At 38.1% G+C, this 20,000-nt stretch overlaps 1 protein-coding gene across 2 annotated transcripts in view; it reads left to right on the forward strand.

Annotated features, from left to right (window-relative positions):
- The first annotated feature begins 1,404 nt into the window (after window positions 1–1,404).
- LOC138003666 (DNA ligase 4-like) overlaps window positions 1,405–20,000 on the forward strand; it is a 42,242-nt gene continuing 23,646 nt past the window's right edge. Inside the window, exons 1-11 of one of the 2 annotated variants that reach the window (XM_068849854.1) lie at window positions 1,405–1,515; window positions 2,279–2,359; window positions 2,923–2,988; window positions 3,853–3,902; window positions 10,512–10,569; window positions 12,528–12,587; window positions 14,319–14,419; window positions 15,482–15,534; window positions 16,316–16,354; window positions 17,073–17,168; window positions 18,583–18,702. In XM_068849854.1, the coding sequence (XP_068705955.1) occupies window positions 2,954–2,988; window positions 3,853–3,902; window positions 10,512–10,569; window positions 12,528–12,587; window positions 14,319–14,419; window positions 15,482–15,534; window positions 16,316–16,354; window positions 17,073–17,168; window positions 18,583–18,702 (612 nt within the window). In that variant the 5' untranslated portion in view covers window positions 1,405–1,515; window positions 2,279–2,359; window positions 2,923–2,953. Of the gene's footprint in view, window positions 1,516–2,278; window positions 2,360–2,922; window positions 2,989–3,852; window positions 3,903–10,156; window positions 10,254–10,511; window positions 10,570–12,527; window positions 12,588–14,318; window positions 14,420–15,481; window positions 15,535–16,315; window positions 16,355–17,072; window positions 17,169–18,582; window positions 18,703–20,000 lie in introns of both variants that reach the window. The other variant, XM_068849853.1, reaches the window with a different exon arrangement.

Here is a 20,000-nt window from a genome sequence, read left to right on the forward strand (position 1 = left end):
CCCCCCCCCCCCCCCCCCCAAAGAAAAAAAATTACCCATGCAGCCATAATACATCATTAAGATTTACCACCTTACTGGGAATCCCATGCCAGAAAGCCTGGAAAGATTTAAGTTTCAATGAGATTGGAAAAATGTTATCAAGGCAGCTGGGAGGTGCTCAATTGCAGCTATTATGCATGAGGCAAACGTTGACCAATTGAGTATAACAGTCAGGTGTACAACAAGTTATAGTACTAATTTTAACAAAAGGAGAGGACACCATAGGGATAGACGAATATTAGCATAGTACTAGCGTGGCTCGGTTGAAGCAGTAAGCGAGAAATTAGAGCTACAAGAATAAAGTTTGAGTCATTTAAAGGATGATATAATCAAAATTAACATACATGTACATTGTGAACACAGACTGTGCTGTTTTCATTGCAAGAAGAAACTGCGCTTCGAACTCGCTTTTCAGCCAGAAAAAGGGTTTCGAGTACACTTCTTGGTGAATGGCTGTGTACAGCCTTGACTTTGTCTTTGGAAGATTTCGACAGCCTCTTAAACAACGACACTCCAAAACAGTTTAAAAAAGCTCGAAAAGACAAAACAAAACAAAATTAAACAAGGTGAGTTAACTTACTTTATTTCGTTCATTCACTGATAACCTTTTTGCTTATTTGCTCCTTTGTCATGAAACTAACTCAAAAAAACAAAACAAAAATTGTCTAGAGCAGTGTTGTTGCTGACGTGACTCTTTGATAGTCACATCTCATGCATAACACGAGCTTGGGATGCCTGTGGTTTCCCCAACTTCAACATCACTTTTGTCCCGAAATAGCAAAGTGCACGTACTGCAGTACAGATAATTGAGAGTTTTGATAAGCATCACCTAAAATAATGCAAAAATTAATTATTTCTGATGCTGAGTTCATGTAGGTTTACAACATTAATAACTTCTTACTAACCGAGCACGAGGGCCGTACTGGGGAATATTGGCCCGAGGTTGTGGCAGTATGGACCGCCGAGCGCAGCGAGGTCCGTACAAAAACGACCGAGGGCCAATATTCCCCAGTACGGCTCGAGCTATAAGCTCGGTTAGTAAGTAGTTTATTATATGGCTTTTTGATTACCTTTTGCTTTGTTTTTGCAAGCCCGTAATCAGCCCGTGGGCATTACGGGAGAATAATGCCCTACAATTCATCCACAATTAGCCAATCAGAGCGTGCGTTATATCTGCTACAAACACAAGCCATATAATAACTATGTACTAATAATGGGACCCTTTAGTAATAATAAAATGACAAACGTTTATTTACGTGTCAACTGTATTTAATGATGAGGTACTCATTGGAGAAGAACCTCTTGGAGCAGAGTAGAGAACTGGTCAGCAAATTCAAACCATGTGCGATGCTAAGTCCAGGAATCCATCATTGGGAGGCGAGTGCTTTCACCACTGCTCCATTCCAAGCTGCTCCCAAATTACTGATTCTTCCTGTATATTCTTGTATTTCTGGATGTACTTTTAAGTGCGTGAAGGTACCAATCTAAAAGATTTCACTCCAGCTTACACCAGTTGAATTTACTGTACTTGTCTTGAAATAGAGGATCCTTAACAAAGAAAAAACATCATCATTGAATTGTTTCAGATCTAATGATGACTGCTAGCAATCTTTAACTTACATGTTGGTGTATCCAGTTTGTATGTCACCAAATATGGTATTGCCAACCGTCTTTGGCTTACATGCAACTGTTGCACACTATGTAATTTACGCATTTCACTGCGCAAACATAGACCCTGTGCAAAAATGGCTGCCTTTAAATTATTCTTTTGTTCATATTCAAAATAGCCCAACTAACCTCGTTAGGGATAACAAATTCTTTAGAATTTTTGTCTCAAAAACGAGGTTAGTTGGGCTATTTTGAATATGAACAAAAGAATAATTTAAAGGCAGCCATTTTTGCATAGGGTCTATATTAATTAACACAATATGTACATACCTATATATGTACAGTACACTCACACCTTAATTACACCTTAATCACTCACTGAAACGCTATGTGGTAGCCAGACGCACAGTTTTTTATAATTCAACTTTTATGCATTTAAAGAGTAAAAAGCAACACATTAAAATTCAGTTTTGGACTCGTAACAGATTAACTCAACTTATGTCTTAATTTATCATTAATTTTGGAACATGTAAAGTAAAGCACACATTACAGATACTTAATACAACAAGTTTTCTTTTCCCCTGTCACCACCTTTGTAAACATTGTCAAATACATTGTGTTTTCTTGGTAGTGCAAATGATCACACCCACACATTTGGCGCAAATCCGTCTTCAGGAGTTCTCACACCACATATTGCTGGCTGTTTCTCAAGGTATGATTGCGCATTCAATGTCAGATGAACCGTTATTATTAGCTTTTATTTTTTAGACTGCTTTTCAGCCAGGTTATCAACTTAAAGATTTTCTGTTCACAATATTATGTTAATGTAGAAATGGAATAAAGTGCATGACTTTAAGAGCATAATTCCTTGACTTGATCGTGGTATAATTATGTTCCGTGTTCATCAATATGTCCACTGTGTACGTATAAGCATTTAAATTGTCATACATGTAGAATTAAAATGTTAATTTTGTGGATGTTAAACTTGATGGTCTTCCCATCTGAAAACTATGGCCATTTTCAAAATCGTCATTTTGAAAATGGTTTGAGCTTAGGAATGACATGCCTTCATGGAATTATATCCTCTGAATGATTGTAGTCTTGAAAAGGAATGCTCTTTTAACCCTGGCATTTGACAACCTGAGCAAAGGCTATCTTCATAACCGAAGGAAAGTGTGTTATCAGTGGATTGTGTATATTTTTTATTTTTCTTCTTTTTAATAGTGTTATTCAATGTTAACCCTGCAATGTACACTTATGGTCAATTTGTTGTAGCTCAGTGCATTCCTGTATATTGGATGGTGAAATGATTGTGGTTGATCCTGCAACAGATGTTTGGCTGTGAGTATATTATAGTGAGAAATACATGTAAACCTACATGTAACATCTACTTTGTATTTAACAAATAGATATCCATGTTGCCCTGCATCTGTTCAGTTATAATTATAATAGATCAAAGATGACATCAATGATGTTCTTACCAGATTTTGATCTATTGCTGAACAGACGCACAACGGCATGGAATCTATTTTTTAAAATTTAATATCATTTATGCATCTGTCCTGCAATAATTAAATAATTATGTGGAACAGACGTAGGTGAGAACCAATCAACATGCATGCATTATTGACCTTGTTACATGTACATGTGTATAATAAAGCAGACTGGAATACTTCAGAATCTATGAGGAGAAACGCTCAAGCTTTTTTGTAAACTTCCCCCCCCCTTTTTTTTTGAAGACTCGCACAATTCCAAGTTTCACCACCAACCTGAAAATTCAGTTTGCAATGTGGCTGAGAAAATTTGGTGCTTTGAATGTATTATAATAATAATGCACCCAAAGCTTCAGCACCAGCTTATTCCTTGGTGACACTATCAGTGCATGGCAGTATACATAGTGAACTCCCCACACCATCATCTATGCTTTTAACTTTTACACCTCCCCCTTTCCCTTACAAAAACTCTGCAGAGCTCCTCTGCCAAATTCAGGACTGGGTTTAAATCCCTGTGTTACTTTGTAATGATCCAACCAAGCCAGTTAGAGAAGACATACCTGTGACTGCTTTCGATCAGGCAATGGTCGTGTTGAATAATATTATATGACATATAGCTTTAATCCCCAAAATGACGACCAAAACATTTTCATGGACCACAAGATGCCATTTCAAGTTTGACACTGGACCTCTGTCTTTTTTGTGTGTTTAGATCAAAAGGGATGAACATGGATGTAAAGTCTTTAACTACTTATGAAAATGGTATGTGAAAATCATGGTCTTGGAGTTCTGGCGGTAATTTGACCCCCATATTTTCTACATAACCAGCTCCCATGGTTTCTTCTCTGCATTACATGTACTGTATCACTGTTGTGATCTTTTAAATATGTATATACACAAGTGAAACATCAAGAAAATAGCCGAAATTTTTCGGAAATGATGCATGTCCCATTGGTTAGGGTTGTATTTGTGGATCCTCCGGGTTAAAATGTTTCTCTCACCACAATCTAGATTTCCCATTGTTGGACCTTACTTAAACTACATAGACCATACATGTATTCCCAAATAGTGGCCGATGAAGTACTCTTTTGTCTTCTTGTTAGTGAGACCAGCTAGCCTCGCTCTTAAGCAGCATTTCTTTTGCATTATGTCCATGCAAACGAGTGCTAGTTGGTCTTATTAGCACAAGGACAAAGAAATCATTTATTGGCCACCATTTATCAGTATGATGACTTGATTCAATTCGTAGGTTGTCCTTCTTTTTGGGCAACATAAGCTTTCTTGTACTTGCTTTCTCACCCCTAATGGGGTCCCACTGGCAAGTATAGACAGTTAAATCTACAAGTGCCTCCCTTAGTGTTAACAGGGACTCAGATCTTGAGTAGACCTAGATGTTGCTAAGCGTCTCAGCCCTAAACTGCCCCCTAATGGCAAGTAATATATAGATTTAGTCAAGGCTAAAAGTGGACCTCTCGTGTTAATAAGTTGACCTGGCTTGAGCCTGCGATCCAATCGAAAACCAGTATCCGGTCAGCGGTCAACTAAAAAAAACCAGCTGACCTCGATGAGCTTTAAACTTAAGCCCGCGATATGATCATGTGATACTGGTCAGCGGATACCTTGTCCTGACAGGTGTTAATTGAGCACAACATGGATGTCCAATGTCAAAGATGTTCCCGCCATAAAAACGCAGGTTGCACCACAGAGTTTCATATTGGCATACATGGAGAGGTGGTCGCACGGTGATCAAGACCGAATTTTCTCGCACCGATGGGTTACTATATTTTCTTTTCACTGGCGAAAAATGTCTGATTGGTCGAGGCCTTGTCATGTGACTTCAATACCTCAATTTAAACATGGCTGCCATTCAGTGTTTATTAGATCTCCGACGACAATAAAAATACTTTTTTTCAGGCCAGTAAAACGGACGAATGTTTGACTGCATAGTGCGTTTTTATGCCAGCGAGATTCTCTTTTGAGCCAACAGTGCTACAAGGGAAATTTCTTCAAAAATTTCAAGGCCAACGCGAGTCTCGGTTGCTGTGACAGTGTTCGAGTGGAAATTCGTTTGTGGAGCTTACCAGCTAATGGACTACCATCTTGATTTCAATTCATGCGTTTATCTTTCAAAAAGTGGAACAAAAAAGATACCACTAAATTTCCAAGTGGTTTCTCTTCCAACTAAATAGTTACACGATGTTTCCGCAGGGCCCCGCATCTAACAGAAAATGTTAAGATTTTCGCTTTTGTTTTTTCAAAATTAAGTTGTTAAAATTGTCATTCAAGTGTTCCATAGAGGAAAATTTATTAAGACCGAGGGGAAAATTTAGAAATGTATTTCAGTCCTTCAAAAATAAATTTTAAAGTGAATTTAGCAGTAATAATAACCATGTCATAGCACCTCATATTGGGTACACTAGAAAGGAAACCTTTTAGTTGCAATTATATATTGTTATTGTTCCAAGCAAAATGCAAATTGTTTGCTTCCCTCCAAATTATAGAAATAAACACAGATTAGGTTAACTCTGAATAGCCAAAACAACAACATTCTAAGTTGAGAATTTGATTCAGAAACCCAGCTTACTAGCAGGGAGAATTTTACTGTAACAAAATATTACTTAACTGCTAATAAGGCACTTTCACCACATTGACAACAAAAATACTTAATCAGGAATTGATTTTATCTTCTAGCAATAAAACAGCAGGAGGATATAAAATTAGGTATCTTCAAAGTTTAGAAAACTTGTTGAAGGTGATTCAGTGCCACCCTCCAAAACATTTCACAAATTTCATGCTGGCCTACTAAGTACTTCCAGGACAACAAATTATTATTTAACCTCTCTTTGCGGACTCTGGTTGCAACACAACTGCTTCAATAATTTTAATCCCCTTGCATTAGATTTAACTTTAAAAAAAACCATAACTTTGTATAATTTTCTGTAATAATTGTTCAAACACATTGAGCAAAAGCATACAAAGCTACATTTGAAAGGTGCATAATCCCATGTTGCAGTTTTCTGGATAAGACTTCACAGAAATAACTCCTGTTACCTTTCCATATGTAAAGAGGTCCCATTATTCATGAATGAAGGGGTAGTTTCTAAAGAAACTGTGGTGCTGCGTCGGTGGGGAAGTAGTATACAAAAATTTGGTTTTATCAACGGAGTTGATAATGTAAATTGGCCACCGTACAGAGATTCTAAAAGCTGACGTTTCGAGCGTTAGCCCTTCGTCAGAGCGAATCGAGGGATTATGGGTTACGTGTAGTTTTATAGTAGAGTAGGAGCTACGCTATTGGTGGTAACATGGCAACGTGAAAAATAGGAATATATTAGTTAAATGAAAAGCGTTCGTTAATACCGTGAGGATTAAGGGTGCCGATTTGAAAGATGAATTTTTGTTCCAGAAATCAAATCGGCACCCTTAATCCTCACGGTATTAACGAACGCTTTTCATTTAACGAATATATTCCTATTTTTCACGTTGCCATGTTACCACCAATAGCGTAGCTCCTACTCTACTATAAAACTACACGTAACCCATAATCCCTCGATTCGCTCTGACGAAGGGCTAACGCTCGAAACGTCAGCTTTTAGAATCTCTGTACGGTGGCCAATTTACATTATCAACTCCGTTGATAAAACCAAATTTTTGTATCCCATTATTTATGAGTCAATTAGTCAATGAGACACACAGTCAATATTATATATTAGAGATAATTTATTGATTAAGCCTAAGCCCTTGTTTCAGTGATCAGGCCTAAGCAGGGTTAGGTTAAATTTTAGCTTTCATTTTATGGGTCAGGGTAACTGCACTAACTCATTGACTCATGACTCATTGACTCATAAATCATATGTAAAAATACAATGTATTTCAACATTAGATGCAATGAATTTTTAGCAATTGCTGTAAATAATAGCAATCATTCCTACCATTTCAAAGGATGAATAAATTAAAGTTGAATGCAGTAAGTGTCAGAAATTAAAAAAAGGGGTCCAATTTATTTAAGCTGTAATCAATTTCCATCCTTGGTTTAGTCCCTGGATAGTGTTAAACAATGGGTGTGAAGTGAACAAACTACCCCAAGGGGGATTCCCTTGCAAAAATGACAGGGGTTCTTGCTGTTCCTTTTTGGAGAAAATTTTGTGGTTTTGTACTGCTTATGATACTGAGACCAAACAGCTGGCAGAGTTGCTGCAGTCATTTAAGGCTATCAATCTGAAAAATGAATGGAACTGTAGAACAATTTGGTAAGAGAGCAAATAACTTTTACTTATGAATTATAAAATGCCAGTCATTTGTCAATTTAGAACTGGTTCCTCTAAGGGGTCAGATTTCTTTAGCCTACATGCACAAAACAAGATTCTGTTACCTTTAAGGACCCCTCCTGAGCAAACTGCATCCTCATGTTTGGATTCTCATTGATTTAATGACTTTAATGATATTATGCAAATCTGTTCTTCAATAATACTCAAATACCATAAAAGTATTTTTAACCTAACTTTTGCAAAGTTTTCTCCTTGAGCCACCAGCTTCAACTTTGTTACTTTGTTCTAAAAGCCAATGCAGTTGTATAGCAATGGTGGAGGTAATGATTAAACACTTTGTTTTCGTTCAAATGAAGAAAAAGTCAAAGTAATGATGAAATTTAATTAACCCTTTCACCCCTAAACCGGCCATACTTGGTATTTTACTCTGTCTAAAGCCAGAGTATTTTGCTCTGTCTAACACCAGACGATTTTACTCGTCAATGGGGAACCCCATGGAGTCAACAGTCTTACAGTACTTCTCAATATAAAGAAAATGAATTCTGTGGACTTGAACATTCCCAAATAGAAATGCCATATATTCCAAATATGGTTGCATGAAATCTTCAAGATTTACCTGCTTCAGGAACTTCAAATCAATGAATATTTTGAATATTTTTCCTGAACTCCTGCAAACTTTGTGCACTTTTTAATGGTTTGCCCTTCAAAAAAGTAACATTCAGAAATAATGCAAATACAACTGAGGCTGTTTTGCATTATCTACAAGACAAGACAACAATATCCTTTATTCAAACACAATCAATATTAAAGCAATAACACATGCTTGTGGGGTCATGTGCTAACTATAATAAAGATACACTACAGGACATAAAAGCTTAAAACTAACTACAGTATGTGACAGACATAGGATATCTACACGTAAGAAATAAGAAAAATAAATCAATTGCTATCCAAAAGATCATATTGCAAATACACCAAAAGGTAACGGTTGATTGACAAGTTTCTTGTGCAAAATGGTAGAGCATGTTTGAAGTCCAGCAGGACCAAGATGAGAAGTTATGATAAAAACTCTAAACATATTTTTTACCAAAATTATTTTACTACCATCAAACCCAATGAGACCTTATGCATGAGACACTGTTTCTAGCTGCAGCTCCAAATCACATAATATATTAATAAATTTTGCCATCTAAGAAAAAACCAAACATGCGGGGTGTAACCAAAAAAAGTCCAAGGCAATAAAGCTTCCTTTCAGCCTTTTCAGGAACAACTATCCACTGTCAACCATACTTGACTCAAAACAGAATTTCCTTGATCCAACAACACATGACAGTCCCCTAAAACCAAAATTACATCATTAATGCTTCCGGAAAACAATAGTCTAAAAAAAAAAAAAGACTTCAAAAACAGTCACGAACCTGAATCTATAGATATCTATATACATCTGTACCTACAATTCTGTTCTTCCAAACATTATTTTAACTAACATGGATTTTGATTTTGATTTTAAACTCGAATCAATTGCAAATCCGACCATCACTTGGAAACTACTTGAACGCAAGGATCGTTGAGTTGTGACTGCTAAAAAGTATAATAACTTAGACCTTCACCAGAAAAGGGTAAATGACCTTAAAAGCAGCTATTTAAAATATTTGATACTAGCTAGGGTTACGTTCCCAATGACACAATCACATTCAAAATCAAATTCACATCTGATCGAATCATTGATCATTAATGTAGAGGTGCCGATCGTAAGGTGTAACGCAGAAAAAAATAACCTTCACGTTGGACAATATTGCCATTTCCTTGCCACCTGGTACAAGCCAATTGACACATGAACGGAAACCTTGGGAATCCTCCTTTCTGCACATTACAGTAACTTTTTGTACCCGGTGGCAACAAACTTTCCACATTAAAAATTGCGTAAAAAACTCACCTGTTTCGCAGCTCTTATCCCACGAAATAAAATTTTCCAGGAGCAAACTTTCCGAGGATGCTGGTTGGATTGGACTTTCAAACGTTTTACACAACAAGTACGTTCTCTAAGAATACATTCCACTTGAAACTGGCGTTAAAACTAGCCTTGATCGCTCTAAAAAGAACGGAAACCAACAAGCTACCGATACTCAAACCGCAGCCATTTTTCTGTTCATCTCGGGAGTGTTTTTTTCACGAGAGCCAATGATAGTCCCGGAAACGCATCACGTGTCATATCGCGCGACTCATGCGCAGACATTTTTCGCCAGTGAATATTTTCTTCCCCATGGTACTCCACGCGTGCGCAGAGCTCCACTAAAATCATCCGGCGTTATATAGAGTAAAGAAAGTGAAGAGTTAAAGGGATGTAGTGTTTGAGAGTATCTCGATGTTGGTAACCATTTTAACCAGGAACCCTCGCCCAACGAAAAGTAAAATCTTCTGGCTTGAGCGCTTGTGGAGCAAAACCCTGAAAAAGTTCCTCTTTATAAAGTCAAAATCGCACTGAGATAGGAAACTCTGCAAAAATGTTCGTTTCAGCCTCAAAATGGAACTTTTTTGTGAAAAGTGCCATTTTTTCAGCATTTTGAGCTGTTTTCGAGCAAAAACCTAAAAAAATTCCCCATTCGGTCACAATCACACCCGCTTAGAATGTCACTCTAAGGATGGACAGAGTTAAAAACAAAAGGGACCATCCAGTCATAATTTTTTGTTGGGAGAGTATCATACATGTACTTAGGCTTAGATGTTGCTTGGTAATGTTTTCTGTAGGCTACCATCCTTGTTTCGTCGTGTTTGATATCCTTGTTATCAATGACAAGAAACTTGCCAATGTACCCCTTTGTGAAAGAATCAAAACCATGGAAAAGTAAGTACAGTGTATGACACAAACACGTGTTTGAAACAGGGATTTTTGTGGAACTGCAGGCCAAAAGAAACTTGAATATGAAAGTAAATTACAACAATTTCTCTTGAGCTGATTGTTATTGTTGCGCTAGACTGGTAAGAACCAACAATAATAATAATAATAATTATTATTAAATTCCTTAGATAGTATGTGCACTACGATTGATTCTACAGTATGGCTTGCTAAATTCAAAAGTCTGTATTTGTTCTTGATTCAAAGGTCTAGAGACACATCAATTCTCGGTGTTTTCTCGAGTTCCACTTGTGAGAGATAATAGGTAAATTAATAACGCCCCAAGAAGGTGAAGTGTCTCCACTATTTTTTGCAACTTGTTGTAGCTCATTTGTGAGTGCAACGTTATGAAAACAGAATTAGTCACACGTTGTTCCTCTGCTCTTTCAATTTGGGTACTAAGGCCCGTTTTAAACGTCGCATTTCACATGTGCCGAATCTGATGCGAATGAGGGAAAACAATAGATTTTTCTTATTTGCATTAGATTCGGCACATGTGAAATGCGACGTTTGAAACGGGCCCAAGACTGAAATAAATAATAAAATGAGCATCTCTTTTATCCTCACCCACTATTTCAAATTTGCTTACAGGTATCTCGGCATTACTTATAATTGTAGAATACATATTATTGCGGGATCCAGGATGCATCAGTAGTAAAGGGGACATACCGGTATATTTTTTGAGGGGGTGTAGAAGTTGTTAAAGGGGCTAGGTCACGCTATTTTAGGCATTTTCAGCACTGATCGAATGGTCATAGAATTAACTAAAATATCAAAATAACTGTTCAAAACTATAGAAGATCTCTTACAAAACACAGGGAAGCCAAGAAGGGACATGGATGGACAAAACTGGAGAGGATTGAAACGGATTGAATTTGGGTAAATTTGAAAAACGTCGGCCCGCCTTTTTTCAAATTTATATCAGTCTATATCAAAATGTCATTTACAAACCTTGAAAATCATTCTCAGTTGTTGTGGCCGTGATTTTGCAAATGAAAGACTCTTGCTCTGCCAATTTGACGTTTAGAGCTCATAATTAACAAAATTAAACAAAATTACCTAAAATAGCGTGACCTAGCCCCTTTAATTAACCCACTGACGGCCAAACTGTCTCCCATTGACTAGTACAATCGTCTTCCGTTTGACACAGTAAAATCTATTACTGTGCATATGAGTCAATGCATTAATTAAAGAGGACATAGGATTTGAGGGGATGCGAAGATTTTTAGAGCGAGTTTAGATAGTGTCGTAAAACCAAAACCAAAGTAATTACTTAAGCCAATCAAAAAGGACGAAGGCATTCCGGTGAACCAATCAATACTCCCAAGTAAAAATTTTAGTTTCTAAAGAAACTTTGGTGCTGCGTCGGTGGGAGATTGAAACAGAAATTTGTTTTATCAAACTAGTTGTTAAAGGTCAAACAGCCACCGTGAAAGATTTGGAAAGCTGACGTTTCGAGCGTTAGCCCTTCGTCATTCGCTCCGACGAAGGGCTAACGCTCGAAACGTCAGCTTTCCAAATCTTTCACGGTGGCTATTTGACCTTTATCAACTAGTTTGATAAAATAAATTTCTGTTTAAAACTCCCAAGTAATTACATGTAGCCGACACAAAGCACGGGAAAATGTGCACCCGCGAGCCACGATTGGTTTTGGTTTCACTTCTGATTGGTAGAAAAAAGTGGCGCGAGATCTTTGAACCAATCACTGGGTGAAGTAATGCAAAACCAAAGCAATTAGCTAATTACTTTCGACACTCAATTGAAAACCGCTCTAACCCTTTGACTTCTAAATCACCCCCATTGACTAGTAAAATCTCCTGTCACTCCTAGGAGACATGGTTTTGGAGGGGATGTAAAGGTTGTTAATATGTGTTGCAATGTACCACATGTGGTGGCACAGTGGTACATTGGGAACCCGGTGCACTGGACTCCTGACACCAGGAGCACTGGTGCGAGGCCTAGCTCAGTCGACTATCATGTGGTTTCCTTAGGCTTCGTTGGAACTTTAAGGTGTAGAAATAGTCACTTAAAAGAGACATGCTGCTGGGGATAATCCTGTGATGGAGTAGGGGATATATTAAAAGTAGTGATACTTTCTGTCACCTCATGCAACTTGAAATAGGCTCCGACCGTGTGAGCCCCAGCTGGTCAAATGCGACTTTTGTCCATACACTATATGTGCAAACAAATGTTTTACATCCGAAACTATTGCTTTTTTTGAAGAGTACTGCGACCAAGGCCTGGATATTTTCAGTTTGTCGAAAGGCAGGATGCATCAACGAGGTACAGGATAAAGCTTCATGTATGTACAGCCCTTTATGGTATGGTCCGTGCGGCCCCGTGCGCGCTTTCATTGTAAAACTATTGGGAATATCGCCGTAAAAGGGCCGTACGCATTAGCTCGGGCAGGGCCGAAAAAGCCGTATGGCCCTGCCAGGAATACGTACTGCTCCGTACGATGCGATTTTAGAGGATTTCGTCGCTTTTAAACATTCAAGTAATTTACAGCCAGAAAAGCAAATGCAAACAACATATAAGATACATTTCCTGTGCAGATTTTGACTTATTTTCAGCTGTCCAAACTTCATATTCTGAGTGCTCATGAAGAGTGTCAAGAGCCCATATGATGAAATGCTTTTTTTTTTTTTTTTTTTTTTTTTTTCTTTATTTCGTCATAAATACAACAATTACAACACAAGTAAAAACATATAGGAAGTAGCTAAAACAGCTGCGCATTTGCTGTTGTTAGCATTAATTATCAGTTAATTATATGTATTCACAATAATAATTAATTAATAATTAATTAATGATTAATTAAATTACAATGACATTACATTGACGCTTACTATTAGTATTCTAGAGTGGAAAATTGTCTGTCCATTTTCAATAAGTACATAGTATGCTTAGAAAATAACATCTGGCTACTCTCAAACAGAGTGGAATTACTTGTTGTTGTGCTCTACCACTGATTTTGTTGAACAGCGATGTTGAAACGGTTTGCCCCCCTCTTTCAACATTGTTGAGTATGTGCGTGCGTTACCTAAGCAATCTCTCAATGACGTATCCATGTTAGACTGCAAAACAGTGGTATTTTTTGCGAACGCAAGCAACGCGATAAATATTCAAAAGAAAGGTCTGGAGCGAGTGCAGAAACGGCGAGGGAGAATGGGGAGAGACGCGACGGTTTCTCGCGTGTGAGGCCCGCGCGCTTCACACGCGAGGATCACGCTTACGGCGCTTCGCGCCTTCCGAAAATGGAAGAAAACGACTGTTTTGCAGTCTATATCAATGTCTATCCATATTGATAAAGTTTAATAACCGCAGCTGCAGAGTGGGACCGAATAAAAGGCATCAAGATCTAGAGCTATCTTGCCGGCTCGGAAGTTCTCGCTTGGTCCCGCAAAATCAAAGATCTTTCTTCGGTGTGTTATCCCATATAATAAAGCCTTTATTGACCAAGCTTGTTCGGTCAAGGTGGCTGGATATTGACCTCTTTCTTGGTGTGTTTATGGACCGAGATGAAATAAACACGCAAAAACTTGGCCAATATCCAGCCATCTTGACCTCACGCTTGGTCAATAACCCATATGTCTTAAATAACCACGCAGTATGACACAGAACCAAAATAGATTTCAAATAATTTTCATCGGAATAGGGCCAAATGTGGGCTCTCTTACGTCATCCCTTATTGATCCAGATTACATCTTACATCTCCTTTCGGACAGTCAATGAGACAGACAGACTGACAGATCAGACCAACAACAATCAGAACAGACAGACAGACAAAAGACTGGACAGAGGGGAGATCCACCTGACTGACAAAGAATACTGTACCAAAATAAAAATTGCTTTAAAGCTACCGACCGACTGACAGTTCGTCAGTAAATACACGTTGTAGGCCATTAGCAGTGACCCCTCTAAAATGTGGACTTGCGGGAGGATCCATTTGTACCTCAAATTTATACCATTCCATGATTTGAATTCCTTTAAGAAAATTTTCTTGTTCTGTTGTAGAGGAGACGTTGTAAAAGCTCTAAATGAGGCAATCGATAAAAGAGAAGAGGGATTGGTCATCAAATCGCCATCCTCGATTTATAAACCGAACGTGAGAAGTGGTATGCAACAGTTACTGAGGTCTTGCTGCTCACATCATTATTATTATTATTTTATTTAACTTTGCCAGTTAAGCTGGCAGAGCGCCACAACAGCTTGCGCCAATTACTGTGGCCCCTTTTTTACCCTCCCAACCATGATACACAACAGACTGCAACACTGGGAACTACGTGCCCTACTCTTAGCGACAAGTGTGTGGGTTCTTTTACGTCCCACAGGATTTTGAACATTGAAGGGTTGTGAAACGGGGCCTACGGTTTATCGTCTTTATCCGGGAAGACTAGAGAATATAACCATTTGCAGATGTAATCACAAAGGCAGCACTTTCTCCTCAATTATTTAAAGACCCCGAGTGTTGGTCCGGCCGGAGTTGACTTCATGCGTGACAGCCCGGTGCTCAACCAACTGAGCCGCCAGTGCGGGAATTTAAGCAACAATGCCGGCTACAGCAACGGCTACCCAAGAAAGCAATGATATTATTGGTTAAAAAAAGGGAAAACTCACCTCCTTTGCCTCAGGCGAACAAAAGGAGATAATGAGAGATCTTTTGTTTTCGTCCACCAACATGACGGCGATGACGTAACGTGAAAACTTACAATTTAGTAGTGACAATTCCTGTGGTTGTAATTTATCTGCCGACAGGCTCTCTTCACAATTGCCAAAACTTCGTTTTGTTTTTGTGCTCTCATTTCAGTGAACAACATGGATGCATCGGCCGCACCTTTTCTATTTCTCTATTTTGTCGTAGAAAGAACACAGTGTAGCTCATTTAGGACGTGGTCCGTCTTACTCCTTGCAGTGCCTCTAACGTCTGAAGTTCCCAAAATAAATGTTTCGCCGTCACTTCTCTACTCGTACAGCATTTTCACTGATATGTGAAAAGAAAGCATTGCCTTGAAATTAAAAAATAATAACGATACTGATTTTCACGTTTTGAAAATAAAATGTCATTTTTATCTTACAGTGCTGTTAGAAAACATCCAGTCCCCGGGTGCGTTGTTTAGGGTGTCTGCTAGAACTAGAGTTGACTTTAATCCACCTTTACTTTTCTATGAAATTTTTAGGAAGTGGCTGGATAAAAATCAAGCCTGAATACGTTGATAGTTTGAGTGATGAGGTATTGTGTTCTTACCTTGTCGTAAGCATACCACAAATAAAGAGTACTTAATATTAAACATTCTTATTGGTTAACTTTGAGGTGATTACTCAAAGAATTAGTCGATGCCAAGCCATCCTGATCCAGTAATCGTAATATTTTCGATAAGCATTTCTCCGCCGGTCAGTTATTGGCCATTTTCAAGAATACCATGATACTCTTTGTTTGCGCTCCAAAATGTTGCATTGTTTCTGGAAACAATGCTTCTGCAAAATTTGGGAGGGAAAACAAAGAGTATTATGATGTTTTTGAGAGTGGCCTGTTCAATTCATGTTGAATATACTAAGACAATTTTTCACCTCCATGCAAGTAGAGGTAGAAATACCCTACTGCTTCACGCCTAAGTAAATTTGTACCAAAGTTTATTTCCAGGCTTCGATTAATAAGTATTCTTAGGTCTCCTTTGAGCCTTGCAAGGTATTTTAAGAAGGAAAAAGGAGATTCTTCATTCCATTCTTTTTCTTTTTTTCAATTTTCTTCATAACAAGAGCTTTTTTGAGAGTTATGCTCATTGACGCCAATATTTTTAAAGAGATATTGAAAATCAAAGAATATGATTCAAAATAACCAAGAGAAATAGAGGGATGCGGATCGCTCGAGTTAACTCTCTTAGGTCACAGATTCTTGATTTTCATTAAGTTGAAAAATAGTTGAAAGTTATTCTATTGTTTGATTAATGTTGCGCGTTCACTCGTATTTGCAATTATAACACTCGTTTTGCTCTCTCTCTCTCTCTCTACAGATGGATCTCTTAATCGTTGGGGGCTATTTCGGAGTTGGTGTAAGTTCAGGTTTTGTCTTCATTTGTTTGTCCGACAAACAAGTGAAGACAAAGTAAGGCAAACAACGTTTTTTTTTTGTTTGGTTTTAAGAGGTCATTTGAGTTTGTTGCATCCAGCATTTAAACCATGAATTTTTGGGTGATTGCGCAACTTTGAGATCTGTTTTAATCCATGAAGGGAAGATCGCAATGGGACCTTCCAATTTTCTTGAGACTTTCTTAAAAACATTGATTAATTTGCCAGTTTTTAGACTTAAAGGGGGATTCTTGCCCAGGTTGTAAAGCGGCCTTCACACGGCAAACTTAAGTTTGCAAACTCGTGTTGGCAAACTCAAGTTGGTGTGTGTGAAAGACACAACAACAGTTGTCAAACATGTTTGCAAACTATTGGCGAGAATAGAGACAAGTTCTGTTTGTCGCCAACAGTTTGCCAACGTGTTTGCCGACTGTTTTTGTGCTGTTCACACATACGAACTTGAGTTTGCCAAACTTGAGTTTGCAAACTCAAGTTTGCCGTGTGAAGGCCGCTTTAGGAATGCAATTGGGCGCTTGCAAAATATCTCTCAATGGAAAAGGGTCAACATCGCAAACAATTCCTCACATTTCCACCCCACAGAGAATTGACTGTTTGCGAGGCCATAATGCCAATTTGCATGGAAACAAAAGATTACTTAAATGGCGGCCATTTTGGAATAAGGTGTATTATTTTCATTTTTAGCGTCGTAGTGGAATGATATCTCATTTTATGTGTGCCGTGGCAGTGCCATCTGGTATCCCAGGGCAACATCCTTCAGTGTTTCACTCATTTTGCAAGGTAAAAATGAATTCTAATATTGAATTATTAATAATATTAAGTTGTTATTACTAATATAAATATTGTTAATAATAATATTAATCTTGATCAATAGCGACTTTTTAAGCCATAAACAAGCGAACAGGCAAAGGCAAAGTGAGTAAATTAATGCGGAGATTAGGTTTCTGGAAAGTCTCTACAAATTAGCTTAATAACAAAGGCTCGCACTTTCTTTAAGGAAGCGTTTACACAAACGCGGTTTCATTTTTAACCCCATCGTTTTCGATGGGGTTACACCTTCTGTTTAGACGACACCGATCAAGACTGTTGCCGAAACCGTGTCGATTTGAAACCGCTGCCAAAAGTAGAGCGTTTTCAAAACGATGCGGTTTCATCTGTCGCGTAAACAGCGAAACCGCATCGATTTGAATGCGGTTCATATTTGGCGCGAAATTTGCATTGTTCAATTCAAAATAGTGAATTTAGCATGTAGTGCAGCTCTCGCTTATACCATCATGACTTGGATTTTCTGGCAAAAACGGTTCCGTGTAAACACTTCCAAACCGCATCGATTTTGACGTGGTTTCGAAGTCATGAAACCGTGTCGATATGAAACCGGGTTCGTGTAAACGTTGCCTTACCTTTGCGCGGATCGAGTCAGCTTGCACGTTTAAGGATGATTTCAAATTTGATTGCCTAATTAAGGAGATTCTTTTATACGAAAACTGAAACCATCCTTAAACGTGCAAAGTGACTCGATTCGCACAAAGGCATTCACTTAAAGAACTTGTGAGCCTTTGTTATTATGCCAAGTGTAGAAACCGAATCTTCACATTGATATATCCACTTTGCCTTGAGAATGGTGTCACACGATAACTCCGAAACGTCAGCTACTAATTTTATCAATAATATTGATATTTCTTCGCTTTAACAACTGAAAACAAGGAACAGAATTTTGCGTTGTGAATTTTTCATTGTTGTTCAGTACCAAAAACCGTTGTGGGCGAGATGGTCGAAGAAATTTATTATATAGCAAGCAATTCCCAGGCTAAATGTATCACTTCTATTGGCTGGTTTTTGGTTGGGATTTTACAGTATAGACTATTAGTATTATGTGACGGATGCTTGGGCCAATGTTATTCATATATTCAAAATGGCTGGCACTCGGCATAATTCAAGATGGCGGCTATGAGCTTTGGGGTTTAATGACGAGATGCGCAACTAGTCAAACTGGGGAATATTGCCCCTCGGTCGTTTTTGTACGCATGTTGCTTCAGTCGGTCCGTACTGCTACGACCTCGGGCCTATATTCCCCAGTTCGGCCCTCGCGTTCTGTTAGTAAGAGGTTAATATTTTCCCGTAGTAATGCTCATCGCTATTGGTTCAACTCCTCAATAACCATGAACCAGGAAATGAAGAACCTTTTTTGCTTTAGGTTGGAACCGGTTACACAATGAATGAGTTGAACGAACTACATCAATTATTACATCCCTATTGGCGGCCATTTGATACTAAAAAGCCTCCTGATTCAGTTATTTTAGCTTCCGGTTACAAAGTAAGTAAAAGTAGTTCTTTGTCTTATAAAAGCATTTGCTTAATAATAATAATAATAATAATAATAATAAGATATTTAGCTTTACAAAATTCTCAAAGCTTTACAAACAATGTCTCAAATAACAATCTTACATTCAAATTACATGCAGAATGAGAAACTCTAAAATTACAATAGATTTCTAAAGAAAAACAAGAAAATCTATATCCTGTATAATAATGCAATTAAGGTTCATACACTATACATAATAATAATAGTAATCTCTATAAACTATATATAATATGATCTCGATACTCTATAGCACTGGCGGAACAGCACAAAACGCAGATATCCATTAGCGAAAACAAAACGCGGATATCCATTAGCGAAGGAAACAAAGTACAATCAGCCGTTTCAGAGTTTATGTCTGCCTCCTCTTCAAAGCGAGTCTAAGTGCGAAGTTTTTCTTCGCACCTAGATTCGCTTTGAAGAGGTGGCAGACGTGAACTCGAAAATGGCCCATTTGATGCACACAAAATCTAAATGCATTGGTTGTTACCACCTTCTGTGAGGACAAAATACCCAAATCAGTCGAGGTATGAAATGAAAGTTACAAAGATCTTCTCGTTAGATAGAGCAACTTATTTATTCCCCGAAATCATCCCATATACATTGTGTTGTTTTTAGAACCTTTTGAATAGAATAGTATTTCACTTTTTTATTGGCTTTCAAAGACGGGAAATGCGGTCACATAATGATCAATAACCGAGCAATGAAGGGGAATGGGTTCGATACGGGGTTGACGTCACTGACTGCTTTGCATTGAGAACATTCTTGGAAAATTAACTGCGATACAAATAAATTTGTGACGTCAACCCAGTATCGAACCCATTCCCACTCATTGCTTGGTCATGGATCAAACTATGACCACTTTACCCGTCTTTCAAAGCCAAATTAAAAGTGAAGTTGCAAAAACAACACGATGTATTTGGGATGATTTCGGGGAATAAATAAAGGGGAAAAGTGTGTTGAGGTGATAGGCAATTTAATTCTTTCACGTATGAGGTTATACCTCTATGGAACCAACTACCAGGATGAAGTACCCAGTCCCCTAATTTACGCGAATTTCACAAGAACTTAATGCCCGGGAAAACGACTAGAACATTTGCTTCAACATCTGTTCGATTTTGTGGAACAGCGATGATGAAACCGTTTTCTCTTTTTCCCCCCCCCCCCCCCCCCCCTTCCCCTTTCAACCAGGTTGAAACATGTTGAAACGACGTTCAGTCAATGTTGATGGGGTGATGCAACCCTTTGCTCCC

This window comes from Montipora foliosa, chromosome 5 (assembly GCF_036669935.1).
Source record: "Montipora foliosa isolate CH-2021 chromosome 5, ASM3666993v2, whole genome shotgun sequence".
NCBI classification, from domain to species: domain Eukaryota; kingdom Metazoa; phylum Cnidaria; class Anthozoa; order Scleractinia; family Acroporidae; genus Montipora; species Montipora foliosa.